This window comes from Clarias gariepinus, chromosome 1 (assembly GCF_024256425.1).
Source record: "Clarias gariepinus isolate MV-2021 ecotype Netherlands chromosome 1, CGAR_prim_01v2, whole genome shotgun sequence".
NCBI classification, from domain to species: domain Eukaryota; kingdom Metazoa; phylum Chordata; class Actinopteri; order Siluriformes; family Clariidae; genus Clarias; species Clarias gariepinus.
Window position 1 is genome coordinate 47247842 of NC_071100.1, and position 26138 is coordinate 47273979.

At 38.9% G+C, this 26138-nt stretch overlaps 3 protein-coding genes across 3 annotated transcripts; 2 read left to right on the plus strand and 1 right to left on the minus strand.

The window, feature by feature from the left end:
- The first annotated feature begins 2886 nt into the window (after positions 1–2886).
- On the plus strand, positions 2887–7032 carry si:ch211-13f8.1 (uncharacterized). Its single transcript, XM_053504953.1, has 6 exons — positions 2887–3327; positions 3494–3662; positions 3938–4148; positions 4254–4375; positions 6325–6500; positions 6581–7032. Exons 1-6 carry the CDS (start codon positions 3147–3149, stop codon positions 6772–6774), a joined length of 1053 nt encoding a protein of 350 aa, XP_053360928.1. The 5' UTR covers positions 2887–3146; the 3' UTR covers positions 6775–7032.
- Positions 7033–8050: 1018 nt separating this feature from the next.
- Positions 8051–15699, plus strand: colgalt2a (collagen beta(1-O)galactosyltransferase 2a). Its single transcript, XM_053499286.1, has 12 exons — positions 8051–8283; positions 9596–9709; positions 9909–10026; positions 10160–10294; positions 10396–10600; positions 11644–11763; positions 12220–12293; positions 12693–12799; positions 12887–13019; positions 13287–13414; positions 13665–13871; positions 15032–15699. The coding sequence occupies exons 1-12, from the start codon at positions 8066–8068 to the stop codon at positions 15273–15275; spliced, it is 1803 nt and encodes a 600-aa protein (XP_053355261.1). The 5' UTR covers positions 8051–8065; the 3' UTR covers positions 15276–15699.
- Positions 15700–17746: 2047 nt separating this feature from the next.
- zgc:153115 (uncharacterized protein LOC768186 homolog) lies at positions 17747–23367 on the minus strand. The gene is made up of 2 exons (XM_053495694.1): positions 22532–23367; positions 17747–20169 (listed from the first exon to the last, which is right to left on the minus strand). The coding sequence occupies exons 1-2, from the start codon at positions 23031–23033 to the stop codon at positions 19913–19915; spliced, it is 759 nt and encodes a 252-aa protein (XP_053351669.1). The 5' UTR covers positions 23034–23367; the 3' UTR covers positions 17747–19912.
- Between the last annotated feature and the right edge of the window lie 2771 nt (positions 23368–26138).

Consider the following 26138-nt stretch of genomic DNA (forward strand, 5'->3'; position numbering starts at 1 on the left):
TCAAACTAGTTGAACACGGAACACCTTGGCATAATAAAACTGTTGCCTTTCTTGTGCTTGAAATTTTGTACTTAGTAGCGAATATAATTTCAAATGTAGCGAAGTACAATACTTCAAACAAAACATACCTAATTAAATGTAAAATTACAGATTTTAAAAACGACTTAAAAACATAGAAATACACAAAAGATCTACGCAGTTACAGTAACGTGAGTAAATGTACAGTAATTTGTTACTTTCCACCTTTGGTAATAGGAGCAATTGAAACAATGGGACTTTTGGCATATGTTAGTCCAATTTAACTGGTATGTCATCAGTTCAGCAGTTATTACTTGGCGTATTTAAATATTAACTTTGTATATGATATTTTATCAACAACAATAAATTTTATTAGGTGACAGTTTTACTTTCTTGTTCTTCCCAGAGCTGATTTGTCTCTAAGCCCACGTCATGAGCATGCCAAGCGTCTCCTGGAGAGAGCTAGATTAAAGGCTCGCTCTCAAAACCAAGCTAATGACCATGGACCTCAAACCGCTCAGAGAGAAGTCTCGTAAGTAACCATGTCTTTCCATTCCAGCTTACTTTCCTTTTATTTACAAGTCTTTAGACATGTACTAAATAAAAGTCAAATGCTTGAGTACAGACACTTAAAACAAAGACATAATTATAGGAACATAATATGCTGTACTTTACCGCTCCCCACCTGGCTGGAGTGTAAATATTGTCATACTGGTAAAGAGAACATGTGTTACATGTAAGACTGATAGAAAAAGAAATACAGTTACACCTAATTACTTTAGCACAAACTCATACAAATCAATTACGTAGAATGCTTCTGCTTCTGCTTCGTTAACAGCATAGAATCAGAAACTCAATCCGGTGATGTAATGAGATGATGTTTTTATTTAGAGCTATGCTGTAAGTTGCATAATCAAGATCCAGTTGTTATCTGCGATGTCCATTTTACATCATTAATCCTCTTTCGTAATGAAAGCAAAACCGATCACATATACTTGTGGTAAAATGAATCCTAATCCTTAACGGTTTTATCTATAAAATCAGTTAATCCAGTTAACATGGGGGAATTTGCTAATGAGGAGATTAAGCATTTATATTAATGAAAATCTAAAAAACTAAAGAATCATTGGTAATACAGTACCGTACAAAGTTCTTAAGCCACCCCTCATTACTTTATATTAAATTAAATGATGTAGATTAAATAAAAGGAATGGAAACGAATATTTTACTGCGACAGGCTGTGAAGTGCCCAAAGATACACATTAAACATTGGTTGTTTTTATGTAGCAACCTCAGCTGCAACCTCATTTCCCCTCACCAGTATACTAATCACCGGCCTGATCATCTGTCATCATCTGCACGTGTTTCTTACTGATTCATGTCTTAAGTTAGATGGATTTTATGCTTAAAGGTCACTGTGAGGCTTAACAAACAAAAAAGCTTTTCCTGAAACTGCTCAAGTACAAGGACTAGACTGAAAATAAGATCCAAAAATGGGCCAAACGACAGCCAAAAAGTCCTCGTGGAATACTATAATAAAACAGAGTCTGGCTATTTGGCTATTTGGAAGCAAAATATGAAGAAACAAGGGGGCTAAAGACTTTTGCACAATGCTATGATATTGTAAATGCTTGATATTGTTAATATTCTCATATTAACATCCAAAAGGTTTCCTTATGGCAGCACAGTGGTGTAGTGGTGTACAGGTGTAGTGGTGTACTGTTGCCTTGCACCACCAGGGTCTGGGTTCAATTTCCGGCCAGGCTTAATTCCTTTCTGTATGTGCATGGAATTTGCATGTTTTCCTTGTGCTTGGTGGTTTTCCACCGGGTACTCTGGCTGATTGGCGTTCCCAAATTGCCTGTAGTGTGTGAATAAATGTGTGTGAGTGATTGTATGTATGTGTGCCCTGTGATGGATTGGGACCCTGTTCAGGGTGAACCCCGCTTTGTGCCCTCCTGGGATAGGCTCCAGGTCCCACTCAACCCTGAATACAGGATAAAACGATATAGACAATAAGTGAGTGAGTGAGTAAGGAGTTTCCTCGTATCTATTCAAGTCTGGGGCTTGATCCCCAATCCTTGAGTTCAGTTAGCCAGAAATTAACCACTGAACCACTATAACCTGGCCTTAATTACTATAGCTATTGTTTAAGTACAACTTTAGACAAAACCATTGTGACCCCACAACGGATTCTTTCGTTTCTCCTCTTCACCTTTAGAGAGCTCTTACCAATGCATAATTCACCACCACAGATCATCACAACTACCTATGAGCAAAAAGTATCTCTGCAGGATTTTCGAGGCAGGAACAGTGAGCATGGTGCTCACTTGCGGAGACAAGACCAATTTTTCAGTCATGTTCACATCAAGAATGAGTTAAAGAAAGAGACAGATCGTCACAATCTAGATAATGTTGGTAAGCGTGGGCTGATGTTGATGGACAGTTTATGGTCCAAACAGCAAACAAAACCACAACTGCCTCTCACTGTCTCCCAATCAAGCAAAGATTTACGATCAAGCCAGGGTAGTGTAGGAATCCCACTGGTCATTCTGGCCAATCAAGGAGATGCTTCATTGGAGACTGTATTGTACAAGGATGAGCCTAAAAAATGCAAGGCCTGCGGGAGTATCCTGATGCCCAGTTATCCCAAAGTACCTAGGGATACTGCAGAGGGACAAAGAACCTCAGATAACCAGTTGGTAACTGCTGGTCTATCAAGTCACCAAATCATTCGACCAAATCTTTTAGAAGGTACAATGTTGACTGGAAGCTTGAGCCTGGATGAGAATGCCGAAGCTGCAGGAGCAAGTGATGCAGGAGAGCAGGTCTCAGCTTTTGGCAAGCTCCGCAGAAGGAGTCGCAAAGGCGAAAGCAGAGTTGAGGTGAGTCATGGCCCGTATGCTCGTGGTCAAGAACTCTTAGCACAACGGCGGAATTCTAGAACCAGATCCAGTCTGGAGGACGCCACTGGTTCTCGTTCCAAGCGAGGTGTTACTTTTGGCACTGATTCCTTCATACCAACAGGTACAAGTTCCAGAAGCTATAGGGATTCTGCTAGGATACAGCTGCCCATCAAATCAGCTTTGAAGTCTGGGTCCAAAAGCAGGCTGACAGAGCAACATGGGATGATGAATGTGAGTACAGCTCAGGAGGTGGAAAGAAGTCCTCAACATGCTGTTGCTACCCCTCAACACTTTGATGCACCTTCTCAGGTTTCACAAGTCTCCACAGGCATTGCTCCTTATATCAAACCATACTCTCTTAGGTACCCCTCACCTGAGGCAACACCAGTAGAGCAAATGGATGGTAAGCATATTTACTAGTGTTTTACTGTTGTTCAGTCCTTGGGCCTCCTAGTTCTAAGTTTCTAACATGTTTGTGATATTTCCCCAGTGAATACATGGTTTGAAGGATTATACCACTGAGCTTATATTTCTGAGACAAGCATAGATTTTTCACTTTTTTTCACTAGCCCATTCACCAAGTAAGGATCAGACCTGGGCTGCATCCCATCCACCAGAATGTTGGACAATTGTCCGAGGTGCAGCCATGTCAAAGACTGAGAACGTGAGAGCAGAGCTTTTGAGATCAGGACACCACAAAGCTGAATTACAGTGGGATGAAAAGTTTGTTGAAGCACGGTATGTTATTTTATCCTTTTCAAGTCAGATCTTTTTCTAGATCATAATTTTTTTGCTATAAAGATTTTAGTGTGAACTTTGTTGTGAAGATCACCAACTCATTCCTTGATGGAAGATGAATTATAAATGTTTTATTAAGTCTGGATGAGGGAATGCTAGATCTTACCTGGTCTTTGATGGTGGGGAAGAGTTTTTTTTTAACATTTAAGAATTTAAATTAGTCTGATCATATTCCAATCCTCAACCATCATTAACAAACAATAATTTGTGCATAGGAGAACATTGGAGCGGGAGGGACGGCCCAAGCTCTCTTTACGCCGCTTTTTTTCAGCCATGGGCCTGAACAGCATGGGGAAAATGGTGAACGGCAGCCGGTCCAGCAGCATGGAGCAGCTGTCTCTCTCCACAGCCAGAGCTTCTCCAAGCCCTACTCACAAAGTCCAAACCCTGCTGCAAAGAACGCCTTCACTTCAAACCCTCCAAACTGTTAGTATAACAACTTAAGCATACTGAAAATCTTCTCGAAAACTCAGACACAATTTAAACAGGTTTCTGAAATGTTATTAGCATTGTGCTGTGTATTTCAATCAGGAATCACCTCTTGCTCAGCTCCGTAAAGCTTCTTCTGTCCAAAGCCTCCAGTCTCCAAAGAAGAAACATGAGAACTCGACTATTCTTGGAGAGCTTCATTTACCTCTTCCTTTGGGACCTAGGTTAGTTGAGATTGCTAAAGTGTTAAGGAATATAATAGGTGTAATATAGTAATTTTATTCTGGATTGTGATTGCTCAGAAAGTAATGATAATTTGTGACCCATCAGATATTAAGTCACTCAGTTTTGCGCGGTGACTTAATACCTAATTCATCTCCAATAAAGTAGGTGAAATGTATTAAATTTAATTTTAAATTTCAAAAAATTCCTGATCCTTTATCAAAATAGAGAATGTTAAAATAGTAAAAAAAAGGTTTTGTAACACTGTAAAGTACACGATTCAAGCTGGTTACTCCAGTTACAATAGAGAAACATCACTTTTTTGTGTATAAAACTGCACTTGTGGTTAATTTAGTTTTTTCTCTCTCTCTTTATTACTATTCAATGGAATCCTCACTTAAATATTCAAGAAAATTGGATTTCAATGTTATTTTGTTCCTACACAAACTTTCACTGGCCATATCTCATAAATTTGGTATAAAAATAGAGCTTATTAATTTTATTTTTTATTTTTTTTAGATTAGATTCAACTTTATTGTCATTACACATGTACAAGTACGAGGCAACGAAAGGCAGTTTAGGTCTAACCAGAGGTGCAATTAGCAGAAAGTGTAGTATAAAGGTATAAGTTCTAAGCAGAGGTGGAAAGTAATGAATTACATTTACTCGCATTACTGTGATTGAGTAAAAAAAAAAAAACTTTTTAAAGTAGTTCTTAAAATCTGTAATTTTACTTAATTTTACTTAAGTATGTTTTGTTTAAAGTATTGTACTTCACTACATTTTAAATCATATTCACTACTGAGTAAAAAATAAATGAATACAACGTGGAAGGAAAAAAATTGCACCCTGGAAACCTCTGCACTGATTGATTGATGGAGAACAAACGCGCTAAATTCACAAGAACGATGGAGACGGACAAAATAGATGCCAGTGATGCAGACACAGCTGAAAGTGAAATGCCAACAAATTCTAATAAAGCAAACCCCTTGTCATATTTAAGTGACCACTTTGATTTCAAGCACAACAAAGGGAACAGATTTATTATGCAAGGGTGTTCCATCGCCCATCCCACCCCCGCTTTAAAAAAAAAAAGGAACTCAGTAACTGTTACTCTGAGTAAAGTTACTTTTTACTTTTACTTGAGTAGATTTTTATAAGGGTAACTTTACTTGTACTTCAGTAAAAGTTCACTAAAGTAACAGTACTTTTACTTGAGTACAAAATTTTATCACTCTTTCCACCTCTGGTTCTAAGTACACCTAAAAGGGATATTATATTGTGTAAACATAATATACAGATTGCTAGTAACTATAATTATAAATCTACTATGGATAAACAATATATATATATATAAGTTGCTATTAACTATAGTCATTATAACTATAGTATTATTTATTTATTATTTTTTCATTTAACACAATAGATTTTTTTATTAGTTCTTATGATGATTTAAACCAGAGGTATATACTGTATTAATGCACACTTTTAAACTTGGGACTTACAGTATATTTTTTTAATAATTTAGATAATAATACCCAGATTATAACATGCATAGATTATACCAATATTGTTAACATTGTCATTCACTTACTCACTCACTCACTCATCTTCTATACCGCTTTATCCTGTATTTAGGGTCGCGGGGTCCTGAAGCCTATCCCAGGAGGCTTAGAGCACAAGGCGGGGTACACCCTGGACAGAGTGCTAATCCATCGCAGGGCACACACACACATACTCACACACTCATTCACACACTACGGGCAATTTGGGAACATCAATTAACCTAACCTACATGTCTTTGGAATGTGCGAAGAAACCCACTAAGCATGGGGAAAACATGCAAACTCCTATGCACACAGAGACGGGAATCGAGCCTGGCCAGGAATCGAACCGCTACATGAACCACTACGCCTAACACTGTCACATGCTTCTTTATTTTATTTTTTAGGCACCTTCATGTTAAGAAGGGAATGGAAATCTTAGATGCATCTCAAGTTTCCTGTCCAGTGGGACGAATTATCCAGACATTCCCTGATGGATCTTTATTGTTAGAGCTCACTAGACCCGCGAACGCACCTTTCGGCTTTGTCATCTCTAAAGGAAAAAAAGGTCGACCAGACTCAGGTATTACAAGCACTAAAAAAATGGACATCAGGGTTTTTCGTTGCTTCTGCCTGACTTTCTACATATGCCTCTCTACATAGGAGTATATGTGGAACACGTTGGAGGCAGTGCCTCAGAGAACATCTACACCAGCCTTTTGGGAGTAGGTGATGAAATCCTGGAGATAAACGGAGAGAAGGTGACTGGACTGAGCCTCGATCAGGTGACCTGTCTGATGACTCGCGAGAGTTTGGCTACGGTCCGAATCATTCCACATCGCTGGATCCAGTATTAAACAGCTCAACCATGCCAGGAATATGATGCAGCTACCATCTGGAAAGGATTAGTGTGCACCAAGTCTCACCAAGTTTATGCTGTTACTATAGAAACAGTCTCTACTGTAATAGCCATGCTCCTACAGACAATGAATGAACACCATCTGACCAAACAGATCTGAGGTTTTAACACTGTTGAAACGCATTACACATATGCACATATACCTCAGACATCAGGATTAAGTTTATATGAATACTCAATAATAATCACTATTACTGTCATAAAGGGATTTAATATAGATATAGTGAGTTGATTTTTTTAGACATAGTAGGCATTTTAGTAGAACACTAGCTAGATGCAAATTTATTAATTTTTATGTCTGTAACGTTTTACCTCGTTAGGGTCAGTCATCCCACATCACCAAACTGAAAGTGAAACATGTAATATCCTTGACTGTAAAACAATAAAAACAAAAAATCAACAAAGCGTCCTGCTGTATGTGGAAAACAGGGTGTGCTGAAATAAATAAAAAATATCAACCATTTGGAGGTGTTCTTTTTTAAATAATCGTAAATATATTTTTTTATTAATTAAATTTTTTTGAATAAACACTTTCTTAAAAATCGCAATCAGGAATTCAACAGCACTGTGTTGATTTATATGATTGAAAGTTTATATGGCTTTAAAGTTTTATTAATACAAAGAAATAAATTTTTTTAAGGTTGAGTATCTTACTCCTTGTTTACACTAAGCTGGAGTTCTTTCATCGTCAGCCAAAAAGAGTGAATCACAAATCAAACAAATACCAGAGGACTGCCGATGTTTCATTAAATGTGTGACGCTGTGACAAAATCAGGCTGGACAGACATACAGATATACATACATACAAATCTTTTCTTTTATTTGTACAGATATATATTTTATCATATCATATAATTAACCAATCAATGAATTAATCTACCAATAATGCATTTGGAATAAATAGCAAAACCATTTTTTATGTAGTATAGAAAAATCTGTTAAAAAATATTTTTCCCACCTGATTCTTATTTAGATGAATAAATGAATGTATTTATTATTTAAAATGACTTTCTATAATAATAAGTCATTTGATGTGGCGTAATAAAAAAAAAAATCAAAGAATCGTGTCTTTTTTTTTTTTTAAACCTTCATAACACAAATAATCGAGTGAGTTCAGCTCATGGTCGGCTCCTTTCACACATCCGGAGCCGAACAGATCTCTTATCCTTATATTGACTGCCACATTCTTTCTGCCCCTGTAAGAGACCGGAGCAACACTGTCCTTGGCCATGCTCTTTCTGCAGCTAGCACTTCTGCTTTGGGTTGGGGTCCTTAGGTTCGATTCCTCCGATGCGCTCTCAGACCTGGAACCGATCCGGGCCGAGTCGGCCCTGCTGAAACCAAAGGTGATGATCGCCATTCTGGCTCGGAATTCCGAGCACAGCCTTCCTTTCTACCTGGGCTGCATCGAACGCTTGGACTATCCAAAGGACCGGATCGCTATCTGGTAATCGCTTCTTGTTTTTGTTAAATCTTCCAAAACAATATTCACTGAATTTTCTGTTCTTTTCTTTTTTTTTCAGTAATTTGAAGGACTGCATGCTAACATGGGATACTCAAGACAACAATTTAAATTCTAGGGCATTAGTACAAGTGTAGCCTCAAACGTTCTATAAGCTAAAAAGAAATTGGTGTCAATGTTTTGTGTTTCTGCTTCTGTTTTTTTATTTAAATCTTCCAGTTTTGCGATCATGTGCATGCCCCGATAGAGCGAGCCGCCCTGATCGGCACCTTGGTCTGAAATATTCTGCCCTTAAACAGTAAACAGTGTGGAGAAGCAAAAAGGAGACTCGCAGCATAGTGATAAAATGCAGAGAGAGACCATGACTTATTCACCGCATGAGAACTCTGCAAGCTATTATTCAGCTTTTCTGCAAAAATAATGACACCTTCATATGTACATAATCTAGGACAATGTGAAAGTGTTAAAGAGTATTAAATTACATTGGAAAAAAAACATCTTTTTAAAGACTAACAAAATATTTCTGTAATCTCTCTGATTTCTCTCTTTCTATTATGGGAGCCTTCAACTCAAACTAGGACTTTGATTGTGCAGAATAACAGAACACAGAGCAGAAACTCCCTTTATAGTGGATGCATAATGTAATCGATTTGTTTAGTTTGTCGAAATTGTACAGTATGTAAGGAGTCTCCAGTGTCAGCACTTAGTAACAATCAGAACTGAGATTGTGTTTGGGGATTTTTTTTTTTTTTTAGGTCAGGACTGTTTGCAGAATGTGACAATACCTCCTAGAAATGCATCTCTACTGCAAGTTGGCGTTCAAGACACCAACCAGAACTTTTTCACGAGAAAATTTTGTGAATAAGGGCATGAAAGTGATTGACGTTTACAGAACACTTCAAGTACATTACGATCTTAATAGTGCAAAGATTTTAAACAAGGGTCTACGTCAGTGAATGACGTCCTCGGCCGAGGTGGCTCTTTGGGAACAATCATTCCCCAACCCCACTCGCACATTACAGGAACTCAGCTAGGAGTTTTTGCCACATCCCCAGTACAGTCCACATGTCTGGGCCATTAAAGAATTTCCTAGGAGGCCAGCGTTTCAGACATGAAGCAGGCAGTTTAATCATGGCTCCGGCTTACTGAGAAAACTTTCCACCTTATTGCTATCTTACCACTAGTTAAACACTGGGATATGTGTCTGATTTGATTTGATCCAGTTTGATAGTTTTCATTTAATACATTTCTTTTATTCAATCTCTACATAGCAGTATTGGACTTGTGTTGGTTGCAGGGCTGCAGCAGACCACAGCGTTGATAACACGACGGCCATGCTGCAGGAGTGGGTGTCCGGAGTGGAAAGACTGTACCATTCTGTACGGTTTCAAACAACAGAGCACAGCAAGAGGTAGATCTTTGGGTCTAAATCTGTCCAATAATTCCTCCATTCTCTATCACGGTTTATTGAGTTGTCAGGATCACGGGAGGGCTGGAGCTTATCCCAAAGGACTCGGAACCTAACCCTAAATGCTGGAGTTGCGAGCCCTTAGTGCTAACCTCTACACTACTGAGTCACTGTGTGCAATAATGTTCTGTTTTCTTTATAGTTCCTATGCTGATGAGCTTGGACCCAAGCACTGGACAGACTCCAGATTCCGCCATGTGATGCAGCTAAGGCAGGCTGCCCTCAGATCAGCCCGGGCTCAGTGGGCTGACTACATTTTGGTCAGTTGTATGATCTATATTATAACTATGCTCCATTATGTTTAAAAAACTGCAAATATTTTTATTCTTGGTGTGTTCATCTTTATACTTCACAGAAGATATCACTCATATTGTTATGAACTTATCCTTCTAGTTTGCCGACAGCGATAACTTACTGACGAACACGAAGGTCCTGAGCCAGCTGATAGCCGAGAACCTCACCCTGGTGGCGCCCATGCTGGAATCCAGAACGCTCTACTCCAACTTCTGGTGTGGGATGACTGCACAGGTACAATACTGTATCTCTACATCATTAGCTTTCCAGTCTTAATGTGGAACAATGACACCGCAGCGTACCATAACTTTGTTTTTTTTAAATATATTTTACAGGGATATTACAAGAGAACCGATTCATACATTCCCATTCGAAACTGGAAGCGGGTCGGGTGTCACGCCGTGCCCATGATTCACTCCACCATGCTGCTGGATTTACGCCGCCATGCCAGTCGTTCCCTGGCATTCTACCCACTCCACCAGCTCTATCCATGGATCCTGGATGACATCCTGGCCTTCGCATTTTCAGCAAGACAGGCAGGTGAGCTCTGCCTTCCAGTACACGTCTTCTAAAACACTTTTTTGTTTAAAAAAAATCCTAATTTTGTAACAAAAAGAGGAGTTGCTGCTACTTTACCAAGAAACCCCAAAATCAATGGTGAATTAAGCAGTTGAGGCTCTGTGTTACTGATTGGAGGGTCAGGGGTTCGAGCCCTGGCAATGATAGGTTACCACTGTTGGGTCCCATATACAACCCAACCACTGCATACAGCACTGGTCCCAAGCCTTATTAGAAAATCACGAGGGTTGCGACAGGAAGAACATCCTGCATAATGCCATCCTTGCAAAACAATAGATCCAATGTTGCAACCTCTTGGATAAAAGGAACAAAGTACAAAGAAAAAAAAATATTCCCAAACACATCTCAGTTCTGACTGTTACAAAGTGCTGACACTGGAGACTCCTTACATACTGTACAATTTCAACAAACTAAACAAATCGATTACATTATGCATCTAAAGGGTGGGCCATTTATATGGATACACCTTAATAAAATGGGAATGGTTGGTGATATTAACTTCCTGTTTGTGGCACATTAGTATATGTGAGGGGGAAAACTTTTCAAGATGGGTGGTGACCATAGTGGCCATTTTGAAGTCGGCCATTTTGGATCCAACTTTAGTTTTTTTCAATAGGAAGAGGGTCATGTGACACATCAAACTTATTGGAAATTTCACAAGAAAAACAATGGTTTGCTTGGTTTTAACGTAACTTTATTCTTTCATGAGTTATTTACAAGTCTAAAATATAAAAGTCTAAGGGTCAGATCGAGAGACCTTGGGGGCCATTCAACTGGCCAACGACGACCAATCCACTTTCCAGGAAACTGTTCATCTAGGAATGCTCATACCTGACACCCATAATGTTGTACGTGCAAAGTGTGGTGGAGCATTTCGCCGAAAATCTATCGCCGATAGAAAATCTGGGAAAAATCCACTTTCGTAGTTATATACCTTTTGAATTCCTGGAATTCAGTTCAAATAATTTTCTCAGGAGATCACTTCTGCCCCTCTTCTACTGCAGGAGTGCAGATGTTTGTGTGTAACCAGGAGCATTATGGGTATTTGCCAGTGCCACTGGAGACCAAGCAGACCCTGGAGGACGAGAAGGAGAGCTTCACCCACACGCTCACGGAGGCCATGAGTAAGTCTCACGATGGCTGATGCACAGCTATAAAACTTTACATATACTGTAAAAGTAAAACATGGTAAAAGTTTGCCTCTTTTTTATTGGATAAAAGTAAAACTTTTAATCTTTGAAATATATGAAACATTTTAATTTGAATACACTCAACCCAAAATATCACTTAACACTTTAACGCAAAGGCTGTATAACGCCCACGGAAGACGTACAGCAGTCTAAACCTGATGTAGTGAGAAGAAGAAAAAGAGGCCACGTCTTTCTTTTCTTCACACAGCCCTCTTTTTTTACACACAGCTTTTACACACCCTTGAGCAAACTCGCACCTCGTCCCTTTTCCGCTGTCTATTAGAGGAACTTGTGGTGACACTTCCTAATCCAGGGTGTTTCTGGGTATGAGTTTATGAAGATTGTACAAAATCTGTTATGTGCCTTTGATTTGTTTTCTGTGCTCTGTAGTTGATTTCACTTTGGAGCCTTCGCACTATTTGCACACACCATCGAGAAACAAAGACAGACTTGGATTTGACGAGGTAAATCTGATTTCTCTTTATTGATCTACATTATGGTTGTAACACATTACTCAATGAAATGTGATCATTATTACACTCTGAAGTGTTTTATTCTTCTTATATCACAGAAACCTAAGTTTAAGAGTATTGTTTGATTGTTTTTTAATCCATTTACTGTTTCATTTAATCTTACATTCAATAGAACATCTACATCAAGTTAATTAAGGTTATCATAGTTGCTTACAGAAGGTACCAAAGCGCAGACACTGGAGACTCCTTCTATAAATCATAATATACTTAAATTATCCAAGAAATATGTGCATTACAATTTTGTGTACTCCATCTTTTAACTCTCTTGTAGTGTTATGTAAACAAACGTCAATAAATTTTTCTTCCTCTTTTTATGTTTTTTTGGGGCAGATCTATATCATTAACCTAAAGCGCCGCATGGACCGTAGGACGCGCATGATACACACTTTGGATATCTTAGAGATGGAAGCTACACTGACTGATGCAGTGGATGGCAAGTACGAGATTAAAAAATAGCTGACAATCATGCATATGTACAACAATAGATTTTGCTTTATTTATAAAGAAAGAACTCTTTATTTCAGAGCGCTGAACTCATCACAGCTCCAGAGTTTAGGGATAGAGATGCTGCCCAGCTACCAAGACCCCTACTCCGGCCGAGTGCTCACTAAAGGCGAGGTCGGCTGTTTTCTTAGCCATTACAACATCTGGAAGCAGGTACAGTAAGAGCAGCAAATGTTTCATACTAATGAATGTTTGCATATGAATAGAGCAGCGATTGTAAGAGAGATAAAATCCTAGCGTGGCAGTAAAGCCAGCGTTTGGCCCTGGAAATAAATGTAGCCATAAATGTGGAACCAAACTATAGAATTGACATGTATATGTAACTTGCACGTGTGCTATTCAAAGAACTATAATAGTTGACAAATGAACTTAATAGCATGATAATGGTAGTTCCACTGACTGACATTTTGTCTCCCTCAGGTGGTGGAACGTAAGCAGCAGCAGGTACTCGTGCTAGAGGACGACATTCGCTTTGAACCGAACTTCAAGAGCCGTCTGAACATGATCATGGAGGACGTTTGGCGAACACATCTCCAGTGGGACTTGATGTAAGTAGAGTCTAATGTCAAAAACTGCGCTTGCCTTTGTTTCAGATACAAAGCAGGTTCCTGTTTTTAAACAAAAGCACGTGGCGAGCCAGCTGAGAAACAACAAAGCGACCAGAAGCTGATTAGAAGAAAGGGGTTGCAGAGGCAGACCTGCAATTTGTGACAGGCTAAGATTATGAAAAGTGGTTCTACAGTTGCTGTTTACTCTAATTATCCTAATAACCCTCTATTTTCCCCTCCTCTCGAGCAGATATGTGGGTCGTAAGCGGTTGCAGGTGAAGAATTCTGAACGCTGGGTGCAGGGGACAAAGAACCTTGTACACCCTGATTATTCCTACTGGACTCTGGGATACGCACTCTCTCTTCAAGGTGCTAAAAAACTCCTGGAGGCCAAACCTTTGAGTAAAATGCTGCCAGTAGATGAGTTCCTGCCCATCATGTTCAACAAACATCCCAAGTATGTTTTATAGTTTTGTAGATTACACACCGTATCCTAGAGCCCCATATCCTTTGTGTTGTCCATGGCTATTTAGTACTGATTGAATGATTGAATTCTACACCAGACCACAACACAAAAGAAGAAAATATTCAAAACATCCTTAGAAAATGTTTCAAATGGTGTCTGAAATTGATCTCTTCATGATTAATAAGTCATTGGAGAAAGACATGGCAAAATACCTAACTATCTTGTAATTTAGCTAGTGCTTGTTACGAAAGATGTACAGTAGATTAGATTTGTTTTGTTAGAAAGCTATATTTAGAATCACTTTTGCAATTTAACTAAATTTATAACAAGGACTAATGATCTCAGACTTAATAATTGCGGAAATATGGGATAGGGAATAGAGTATTGATATAATGTATGTCTGGGGTGGGTATCAGGGCATTAATGGAGATCTGGGGTGGGAGATTGTTAAATGGAATTAGGGATAGGGACCTATTCCAATATCTAAGATTGGAATCAGAGTATTAATGGATATCTGGGATGAGCTTCTGAAGATCTATAGGGATCTAAGATGGAGACCTGAATATTGATGGATTTCTGGGATTTCTTGATGGGATTTGGGGCATTAATAGGGGATGTTGATGAGATATGGATCAGAGTATTGGTAAGACCTGGGATGAGGCTTTAAGTATTGATTAGGATCTGGGAAGGGAATAAGAGTATTTATTGATATGCGAGATATTAACGAATATCAACGATACATATGGTGTTCTGGTATGAGGATCAGAGCATTGATGAAATTCTGAGAAGAAGGAAGCCAACTACAAGCAGGTGGTTTTTTTTTTTTTTATCCAGGACTGCACACCTCTCTAGGACCGGACTCTAGGGCCTATCCCTGTGTATCGATGCGAATTTGGGATATGGGACCAGACCAATGATGGGGGTTTGGGAAACATTCTGGATTCATTTGGATTAGGTCTTGTGTAAACCTTTGCTGAGCCTGTTTGGAAAATAAAGCTGAGAGAAGTCTTATTTTTTCGAATAGGAAATGCAATAATTTAACTTGTTTTTGCACTATGGACAGTATAGTAAACGCAGGAATGGTTTATTAAAGTCTATTAGATGCATTAAAGCAACATTTTTTTAACCAGTAAAACTCTCTTTATTCACAGGGAAGAGTATATGGCTCTCTTTAAGCAGAGGGACCTATTAGCCTTCTCAGTGGAACCTCTCCTCCTCTACCCAACCCACTACACAGGGGAACCGGGCTATACCAGTGACACCGAAACGTCCACTATCTGGGACAACGACAACATTGACACAGACTGGGACCGCCAGGGTACCCATAAAAAGCAGAATCGTGGCGATGCAGGCTCTCTACCTACTTCAAGTCGAGGCAGCAGGGATGAATTGTAAACTAGAAAATGGCAATGAACAGCATGGGGTGTAGTAGGTTTTATGAACATAAAAATCTTGGCATATATTAAAAAGGAGCTAAAACCATATTAAGGAAATACTGATGTCATAAATGATTGACAACAACGATGAGATACAAGTTACAGCACACATAGGCAATATTACTTATCTCTATGTTTTGCATGCTTGGAAAATTTTAGAACACAAGGGTTCTTAGTGGTCGACGAGTAAAACCTTATAACTGACCATTTCCATAATGTTTCAAGTACCTAATTAAGAACCAATATTTGCTTAATGAGCTATTTGGGAATTATGAACTTCGCACCACACTTTAACCCAGTCAAGTTCTCCATAAACCCATTTGTTTTACGTTAAACAATGTAGAGTTACCCATGGTTTCTTTACGGCTCACTCAATAATCAAGAGTTTTTAGGTTCCTAAAGGGTTCCTTGAAAGGTTTCTCAAAAAGACCATCAAAGGGATTATAGATACTGTACCCCGGGTATTTCCTAACTAGAACAGACAAGCTTCTCTTTTTTTTTTTAATTTTTTTTTTTTTTTTGAGTTCTCAGTGTAAAGTTAGAGAAACATTATAAACAATTTAACTCTGCAAAAAAAAAAAAAGATCTGTGCCTTAAACAAAATCACAATAAACATAGTCATAATAATTAGATTTGTTTTTTATTTTAAAAGCACTGGCAGTTTTTTTGTGGTTTTGAGGCAATCAATTAACCCAAAAATTAACAAAATTTCATACCTCACAAAAATAAGACACCACACAAATAGCATGTAATAAATTAAATCAGCAGAGAAGTACTGAATGAAAACTGATTTTTAAAGAAAACAAATATGTCATGCTTATACATTAGTAAAGAATGGAGGTTCTCAGCATTGCGTTTCACCTGAGGAAATGCATTAAAGCCCAAATCCTGACAAGGTCATAACCTCATTAGAGGAAAGAGACTTTGATGCAGTCTTGACAGACTTATTAGTGTGATTGCTGCACGAAAACAGAGTGTATTTGGTTTTAGTGTGTACACAAAAAAAAGGTAAATGAGGTCAAGTTTGGATTGACACAAAGCAAGAAGGCAGCACTTTAAGACCAAGATTAGCTTTTTCCCCCTCAATACAACTAATGGACACACAAAGAAAAAAAAATCATACTGGTTTGGATAGAATTATAGAAACGCTGGGGCTCCAAATGAGTCTTGCTAGCTGTTATTGCTACTTTTAACAGCTAAACTATTCCAGTCACACAGGTTTTCATCCTAAACTACAAACAAAGGGTATACATTTTTATAGGTAACACATGACGACAGGTATGCTTCATTCATAAATGCTAACATAGCTAAAATAAACAAAACCAAAAAAAAAACTGGAAAAGCTAGGAATGCTCAGTTAGCGTGGTACGCATCAACCTTACAGGATGGAATTCAGTCTTAGCAATGTTTGTAGTCAGGTTTTAAAACACAACAATAAAATCAACTAAAGAGACAAAAGAAGGAAGGATGTTAAGGTCTCTTTTGTTCCTTATTAGCAAAGTTAGCATTTTGGTACTGAGCAATCCTTTAAGACAAAGAAATTATCAAACTTTTAAAATACAAAAAAAAAAAAAGGACAGCAAAACGATTAGCGACAAAGTCAAAATTTAAACAATACTAAAGAGAACAAAACTGACAGCCAAGGGGCAATGGGTTTATTTTTATCTAATAAAAAAAAAAAAGTTAATATGTTATGATAAACTACCTAGAAGGCCACTACAGGTTACCAAGGAAACTATAACTGCAATGACCAGCAGAAATGGCTAGTAAAGCTAAATTGGTTAGCATGATCCCACAGGCATATTGCTAGTCAGCAAGATTAGAGTTTTGTTTTTTTTCTTCCTTTGAAACCATGGCACTTCTAAGGAGTGTGTAAAAAAAAAAAAAAAAAAGAAGTGTAAAGCAACAAAAAAAGTGTTTTTTTCTAACAGCATTTCCTGACTGAGGTATTAGCATTGCTAGCGCTAACTGCAAACTGATTACATTAAGACAGTTTTTTGTTTGTTTTCTTTTCGAATAAAGGAGTTAATTTCACCAGAGAGGCATTTTAAAGTTGAAATCAATTGAAATGAGATGAGTTGATTAAATGTTGCTGTGTAGTGAAAGAAGTATTTAAAAAAAAACATCACTATGAACATTAAAAACACAGTCATGTTCTGACATTTTTTGTGACCAGAGGTATGATATTGGCTTGTTTTTTTGTTTTGACATGTTACAGTTCAGATAACTGCCCGCAGCTACCCGTTGAGTTCTTGTATTGCGTGGATGAAGATACCATCGTCTCGTAAACTGTATTAGTAACAATATTTAAAAAACTGTTGCGTGGATGGAAAGGAAAGAAGGACGAGAAAAGTGAGTTCTTTTGACTGATTTTTATCCCCAACAAAAAAAAAAAGCACAGGAAAAAAAAAAAAGGTTACTCATGAAAAATCAAGTCCGTTTCTTCCCTTTGTCGCACTTATTCAAGCACTTGGAAACAGGTGCATCCCGAAAACACTTGTGTTTTTTTTTTCTTTCCACAGTGTTCCTTTTCTTTTCTTAATTTTCCCCAGACGTATACATTTATACAGTGTTACCCATTACACTAGCAGACAGAAGCATCATCATCTAGAAGAAAAGTGCAATATTGCATATTTGTATTTTATTTTGTAAAGAAATAATGAATTAAAAAAAAAAGTATTATAATAAAACACCCTGCGGCATACGTTACCTGTAGAAAGTGTGTAACGGTAAACAACGGTGCAAAATAAGTCGGGAGAGGAATTAAGGCTTTCTGAAATTCCTGATGTGTTTGCATTGTTCTCTGAGATAGATGTGTTTGAAGAGAGGTTAACATTCTCTCTCTTATGCATACATACAAACATACATACGTACATACATCCGTGGCATACATTCCCACACGAGCAAGCAGCACTAGTCTAGCTTTAAAAGCAATCGCGTGCCCTTTATCCCTAAGAGAAGCATTATCGTATATAGAACATCTCTACAGAAGAAGATTCAAGCATAGCCATACACACCCACCCCCCCCCACACACACAAATCATGTGCAACCCCTTCAGCATGAGGTTACATGTCTACATATTAAAAAAAATATATATATAAGAAGTAACGAATGACCTAAAAACACTTCAAACCGTTTAACCATTTGAGTGGTCATGGAATGTCAGTGTTCCAATAATTTTGCAAAAACAAAATCAAAACCAAATACATATATGTATATTATATTAAATGCGCAAGAAAAAATAAGTTATGACACCATCAAAGACCTCAATGTAGAAATGCAAGCGTGCTTAAATGAGATATTTTATCTTTTCATTATAAATTTCAATTATTGATTATCGTTATTGACATGGTGCTCAAACGCAGCTGCGCACGTCAATGTAAACGGAGTTACCAAAAAAAACTAACCAAAACATATTGTAAGTTCTGTGTGATTAACAACCGAGTCACAGGCATTTTGACATATTACAGTCAGTTACAGAAGAATTGTAAATAGAGCACCATGGTGAAGAGGTGATGTGATCCATCTAAGGGTGCACTTCAGTACTGTTTGCAACACGCCCCCCCCATGTTTCTCTCTGGGCTGAACCGGACACTTGGCTTCACTGGAACTATGCATCGTTAGATGAAGCCTGGTTTGAAAGAGACTTTTTTTAAACCTGGGGTTCCCTGAAACTATTTTCATTGTAATTTAGGATTTTGCGCAATGACCTATGTATAATAATGTTATTTAATATATTCAATTTAAATTCAATACCTCTACCTGCACACTCCACATATTGAAAATTTAGCTAAAATATTATATGTCACAAAAGTGACAGATTGCGCTGTTTACCAAAATACATATGCAAAAAGTATTTCAAAATGGTTGGGGATTTTTTTTTTTTTTTTATAAATTCACGATAGCTAATCTGACTGGAATGAATAAACTGGTTGATCTGTTGGTTCAACACACCAGACTAGCCAGCTAGGTAGCACGCTTAAACTGAATGTTTTTGGCATTACACGTTTCAATCCATGATGCAGTTGTGAAGGATAACCAATTAAAGAGGGTGTATTAAAAACAGTACTGGAATGCAGAGTGAAACTGGAATGACATGGGCATTTTAAACAGTTTCCCGGGGCATTAACATCCACACCCATAAACCAGAAAAAAAAGAAAAGGACATCTCATACATGACTGAGAAGTAATGCAGACTTCCCGAAACAGCCGAAGAAATCGGAGAGAGTGAGGATTGTGCTGCAGCCATCCTGTTAACCCCGAAATAGCTTCACAGCCTGAAAGGAGTAGCATGTTGTGCTTGTGGTGAAAAAAATGAAAGAGAGAGAGAGAGAGAGAGAGAGAGATGTTCGGCAGATCTGACATCGCTCGCCGATCATGCTGGATGATGTGATTGCACCAGGATTATTGTGTTGAGGCAAACGACCACCTCGACCTCATGACTGGACCCGAAGGAAGACGAGGAGAAGGGAGAACTTTGAACACAATTTGGTATTCAAATGTGTGGTTAAAAAAAAAAAAAAAAAAAAACAGGACTCGCTTTGCTATGTAAAGGTGTCCGACTTGGTTTAGCTTGTGAAGTTGATGCTGCTGGTTTAGTGAGACTGTGTGCTGATGGATGACCCTTGACCCTGGGGTGAGCCGCTGCTTCTACGTCCGATCATGGATGGCTGGAAGTCGGGGTGGCGGCGTGCGTGCTTAATCAGGTGGTCACTGCGCATGAAGCGTTTGGCACAAAGCGGGCACTGAAAACGCTTCTCACCAGTGTGAGTGCGCAGGTGGCGTGCCAGCTCGTCGGACCGGGCGAATTTCTTCGCGCAGTTAGGCCAGGTGCATGGGAACGGCCTCTCACCTGTATGTATAAAAAAACAAAACAAAAAAAAACACAACACGCGATATACATTAACTCAATGCCATTACTTTTACAGATATATGACCAACGGAATTGTTGAGCGAGCACTGGGCAACTCACTCACTCTTACTCATCATCCATACCGCTTTATCCTGTGCACAGGGTTGCAGGGGGCCTGGCATCTATTACAGGACACTTTGGGTATGAGGCGGGTACATCCTGGATGGGGTACCCAACCATCGCAGGGCACACACACTTATTGACACACTACGGGCAATTTGGGAACGCCAATTAGCCTAATCTGCATGTCTTAGCACTGTGGGAGGAAACCCACCGAGCACACAGACCTCAGGGAAGGAATTGAACCCAGACCCTGGAGGTGAAAGGCCACAGTAGTAACCACTAAACCACTTTAAGTCGTATTTGCATCAACATTTCCACTTCTTTTACATTGGAAAATGGTGGAAAAAAAAATTAGCTGATTAAAAAAAAAAAACAGACCCAACAGTGAAATCTAGACCATTCTAACAACCAATATAATTTCACTGGCATGTGACAACAGCAGGAGATATAACTACTTACATAACTTTTGAGAGAATTGATAATAATAAATATATATATATATATATATATATATATATATATATATATATATATATATAAATCAGCCTATTACAATTATTTCGATATATTTCATGGGTTTCCGAGTGGAGTCTTCCTTTAGCACCAGGCCTATGTGTTGAATTACACATTTTTTAAAAGAAATTATAACAACTAATATTGCTCATATTTCTTTTGTGTGTTTTTTAAAATGTATGAAAAAAAGATTACCATTCTAATAACCTATTAGACTTTAGTTTAACTCATCCATATTCATCAACAATAACGTTTGGTCTATTTTTATATTTAATATATTTTTAAGAATTTCCTCAATGTTGGTAGCCGTTTTACAGAATTTACTTTACAAAAAAATTATTTGTTGGGACTTGTTTCAATTTTTTATTCTTTTTGGAGGGAATCTGAAGGGGCGTTGCCTTGTTAGCTAGCTGTTTTCCACTCAGTGTGAGGGTGCACGCAATTAAAACCAAATAGTAATATTAAAAGTATTATTTTATTTTTTAAGTTATTCCAATACATTGTGGGGTTATAAAATTATCGACGTGGAAACCTCGAAGATAATGCGAACCATAAAATATGAAACTTGCTTATTTCTGTTACTTGAACTGTAACCACTTTTATAACCATGCTGGCGATGTGACAACAGAATGAGAACGACTTAAATTTACTTTTGAGAGGAATAAAAAAAAGCACTTTAAAAAAGAGCACAAGAATTGCTTTACACATTACAATCATTTCAATATATTTCATGTGTTTCAGAGAGGAGTCTTCCTTTAGCACCAGGCATATTTATTGACATACAAAACATTTTTTAAAGAAATCTGCACAAAAAGATTTCGTAATCATCATAATTAGCAAAAGAACTCATGGTATTTCCTTTTGTGTGATCTCAAAAAACAAAACAGAGTTCCTATTTAATAACCCATCATATTTTAGAACTAAATCATCACCTACCCACATTATTTAACAATAAACATCACATCTAATTCTTTTAAACTTATTTATTCATCTTGGGTCGCATGTAGATGTAGAGAGAATCTGAAGGGGCGTTGCCCTGTTAGCTTGTTGTTTTTCACCACATTAGAGTGAAATTTGAATCACGTTTTAAACTCATAATATTCATTTCATTTGTAGATATTCCAATACATTGTGCGAATGTTAAATTAGTTTTACGCATTACTAAAAAAAAAACAAAAAAAAAAACGAAAACAATGCGAAACATAACGAATTGATCGGTTTGTACGCGCTAGCTAGCTAGTCATTTAGCTTAGCATAGCTCATAGCGTGCGAATCATAATAGAGGACGAACGGAATTAACGGAATAAATGACGCACGCGTTTGTGCGATTAGTAATACTGTTAGTAACAGGAATGCGATTAGACACTTCAAGGAACAAAAAAAAAATCTTTTTATTGTAAGTGTGTAGAAATTTGTTCGTTTGAAAACAATTCGGGGTTAAAACATTTAACTTTTATAATTATGTCCGCCGTAATGATTTTTTAATACGAACAAATAAAAATGATCAACCGATTTTTATGTTTTGTGCGTGAAAACTTTCCACCCAGGTTAAAACCTCTAAAACAACAACAGTAGTGTTGAATCTGACACTTATTAATTAATTACTGGTTTCAAATGTAAACTTTGTGTTCACTGTTTGGTGAAACTTTGCAACGCAGTCGTTGCCATGGCAACTCGACTGTCACGCGAGCACTGAGTAGTGAGCGTGTCGGCCCAGCGCTCTCACCTGTGTGTGTCCGGATGTGCGCCTTCAGGTGGGAGGATTTGCCGTAGACTCGGTCGCATCCGTTGTAAGTGCACGGGTGGCGCTTAGAGGGAGAGCGCGGTGGCGCCCCTCCTCCTCCACCCTCTGCCCACATCTGCTGGGGGGCGTTGCGGTTTGTGTGTCCCGGAACCGGGGTACCGGTAGGGGTCATGGTCGGGGTCGCGGTGCCCGAGTCGCACAGCGTGGCGTATCCGCTCTCGCCGCACGAGCTCGACGACGAGCTGCTCTCCGAGTGCGCGGACATGGGCCGGAAAGCCGCGTGCGTGTCCGCGAGGACGACGCCGGCCTCCTCCTCGCACGCGCCCTCGAGCCTAAGGGTCTCGCGCACCTCCCTGTCCTCGCGCGAGCCGTCCGCCTCGCCGTGATTCGTCACGGCGGCACTGGGCCGGTGAAGCACCGGGCCGCTCGAGATCGACACCAGGCACTCGGCGGCGAGATAATCGGAGTCGGCGAACACGGACATGGTCTCGCGCGGAGATCGAAAACAACAAAGCGCAAGAAGGAGGGGTGGCGGGCGGGCGCGCGCGTGTATGGACGATCGCTGTCCGCGGTTTCCCACCCCGGTGAATTAACGAAAAATAAATAATAACGATAACAAGCGACTCCGCCGCGCCGCTCCGCTCTTCAAACGCGGTCCATACGAACTAAATATGAAAGAAACGCAGGAAACTCGGCGCGCGTGCCGCTGTCTCTCGAGCCCCAACGTGGTGTCCTACATCAGCCTTTCGTTGTTTCATTGTGCGTGAGTGCGGTACAGCCGGTGGAAGTGCAGGCCACACCCCCTTTCTCACACACACACACACACACTCGCTCGCAAACGGCGGAGAAGGAAACTAGAGGCACGTGACGCTAAAAGTGACGCAACCGAGGGCGTGGAGCGAAACGAGACAACAGGGGTGGGTGTGTCTGAAACGGAAAGAAAAGCAGATGCCTGGTGCTGCTTCATGAGTCAGCTCCTCTCTATGAGTGGGTTTTTCTTTTTTTTTTTTCTTCTTCACATTTTTAATAAAGAAAGTCGCTTTTTCTGCGTCTCAGTTCTGTTCTTAACACCTCAAGATCCCACAAGGGTTAGTTAGGGACAGTCCCCTTTATAGACTCATGACTGAAGAAATGTTTTATGTAAGATAAGATAAGATATACCTTTATTCCTCCCAGCCTGAGTAACAGTTCTATCTGGTCCTTGATTCGTTTCTGATAAATGAGAATAAATAATATACCAGTAATCTAGCACTTTTTTTTCTTTGAGGTGGGTGCAGCTATACCGGTCACTTATAAGCCACCCAACGTGATAGTGCACAGTGTATAGAAGAAACATAATTAAAAGGGTGACGCAGCATGGCTTATTTAAAAAAAAAAAAAAAAAAAGGGCAAATAGTGTGTGAAACCTGAACCTTCAAAGATGAACACAGCTCAATATATGTTTATTCTTCCTGTGAGAAGTTTAAAACCAGTTCATTTTATATGTTCAGAAACTGTGGCTGTAATAAAGAGCATCAGTGTGAAGCACCACTATGAGACAGAGCACAGGTCGTTTGAGCAAACATATCCACAGCAGTTCAAGGTGAGGGTGTGTAAAATACCCAAACTGAGAGCCCTGTATGACAGAGCAACCACAGTCCTTTGACATTCATTTATAGCCCAGTAGTGCACAAATGAAGACTCAGTAAAGACTGATTAAAAATTGTTTGTCTTAAATAGAAAATACAAGGAAATATACACAGCCATTAAAGTTCAAACTGTCCATGTTAAACATAATTACTGAAAACTGAAGAATACATTTTATTGAAATTCTATGGAAATGTTTAGACTTGTACTTGAAATGACTGTATATAAAGAGAGAGATCTGAATCCTAACATGAAATTTGGACTTCGGCGCAAAGGTAATTTCATTGAATGGTGTTACCCTGCTGTAGTATAAACACTATAAGAACAAAAAGTATTTGGTTAAACCTGTTAATTAATATGTTCATTGTTATCCCAAGTGAAGGGCAATCCTAATGCCTCAGCATGCCACGACATCTTGGACAATGCTATGCCTTTAACATTGTGGCAACAGTTTCTGCTCTATTCCAAGCAAGGACTTCTGTATAAAAACTTTGATAAGTTTGGTGTGGAAGAACTTGACTGGCCCACATAGAGCCCTGACCTCAACACCTTTGGGATGACCTGGAACGAAAAGTGCGAGCCAGTCCTTCTCGTCCAAAGAGGGACCAACTCCATATTGAAGTATACGTATATTGCAGGTTTGGCCAAATACTTTTGCAATTACCTGTATAGTGTATTATCAACATGGTGCACACATACTGTAAAGCAGCGAGACCTGACCCTAGCTGTAAACATCAACCTAATCAGCTTCTCCATCTTCTGTGCTAATGCGTAATCCAATAACACACATTGTTGTAAATTATTTAGCGAAAGAAGGTTCTTTGGATCAAAGACTAACTTCAGGGGTAGAGACAGTAGGTCAGTAGGGGAAACACTGTTGCAGCTCTTTATAGGTTCTTCGTGTCATTTATCTGCTCAGGTCTTAGTGACAAAAAAGTATGTGTTAATCCTCAGTGGCGCTAGACAAAAGGACATAACTATTATAAATTGCCGTGATTGTAGCAATGAACTGGGAATTGACTGATTGACTCGTATTCATGTGATGTAATTAAAATTTACCCAGAGCATTCATGTTCCTCTTCCATTAGTGTTTAATTTCCCCAAGTGTAACACCCTCACCATCAGCCCACTTAACCATACATGAACCTATAAAAAGCCTAATGTTAGACCAATTTAGCTATCTTGGACTCCTAGGAGATGGATGTAGCTTCATCTGGATTTAAATTTGTGATAATCAAAAAAATTATACACTGCCTGGTGGCAAAAAGGTCATCATTTCATTAGGAACAAATTATTGGGCTGCATCCTGGGACTGGGATAAGAACCTTTCAAGACTTTATCAAAACCTGGAAGGATAGCGCTGAACGGTCAACTTTGTGAAAGGAAGGTGTTAAAAAAAAACATGAATCAAGATCACTTAAACATGGTCGGTGCTTGGTAAAAAATCAACAGTAATAGTGAAAGTATCAATAGTAAAATTTTGAATAGTGAGTTTCAATAGTGAAAGTAAGAGCATTTCACAATGTGATTAAACCCACAGGATTGGGACTACACAGAAGCCATGTAGTGCCAAACCACTTGTTAGTTGTTAGTAAGACTAATCACATGTCATGTGGTCTGATAAGTCCAGATTCTCCTTATTCCCGAGAGATGAGTGTGTCAGGGTAAGAAGGGAAGCACATGAAGCGATGCACCCATCATGCATTGTGTCCACTGTACAGTCCTCTGGAGGCAGGGTTATGATCTTGGGTTGCTTCAGTTGCTCAGGTCTAGGTTCGGGAACGTTATTCAACAATAAAATGAAGTCATTTGACCACCTGAATGTACTGAATGACCAGTTAATCACTTCAAGGGCATTTCAATGTATATGAGTGACTTTTTTCTCCTGATAACCTTTGCATTATTTAAAACAATTACATGTATATCACTAACACTATGTGAAGAAAACCAGGCCCTCGACTGC

Bases quoted from the DNA above. Each gene is read 5' to 3' on its own strand.
- si:ch211-13f8.1 (XM_053504953.1), top strand. From the start codon at position 3,147: ATGATGAATGTGAGTACAGCTCAGGAGGTGGAAAGAAGTCCTCAACAT. The intron at 4,376-6,324 runs GTTAGTTGAGAT...TTTATTTTTTAG, and splicing joins CCTCTTCCTTTGGGACCTAG to GCACCTTCATGTTAAGAAGG. The intron at 6,501-6,580 runs GTATTACAAGCA...CTCTCTACATAG, and splicing joins AAAAGGTCGACCAGACTCAG to GAGTATATGTGGAACACGTT.
- colgalt2a (XM_053499286.1), top strand. From the start codon at position 8,066: ATGCTCTTTCTGCAGCTAGCACTTCTGCTTTGGGTTGGGGTCCTTAGG. The intron at 10,601-11,643 runs GTGAGCTCTGCC...CTTCTACTGCAG, and splicing joins ATTTTCAGCAAGACAGGCAG to GAGTGCAGATGTTTGTGTGT. The intron at 13,872-15,031 runs GTATGTTTTATA...CTTTATTCACAG, and splicing joins ATGTTCAACAAACATCCCAA to GGAAGAGTATATGGCTCTCT.
- zgc:153115 (XM_053495694.1), bottom strand. From the start codon at position 23,033: ATGTCCGTGTTCGCCGACTCCGATTATCTCGCCGCCGAGTGCCTGGTG. The intron at 20,170-22,531 runs GTGAGAGCGCTG...TTATACATACAG, and splicing joins GCACATCCGGACACACACAG to GTGAGAGGCCGTTCCCATGC.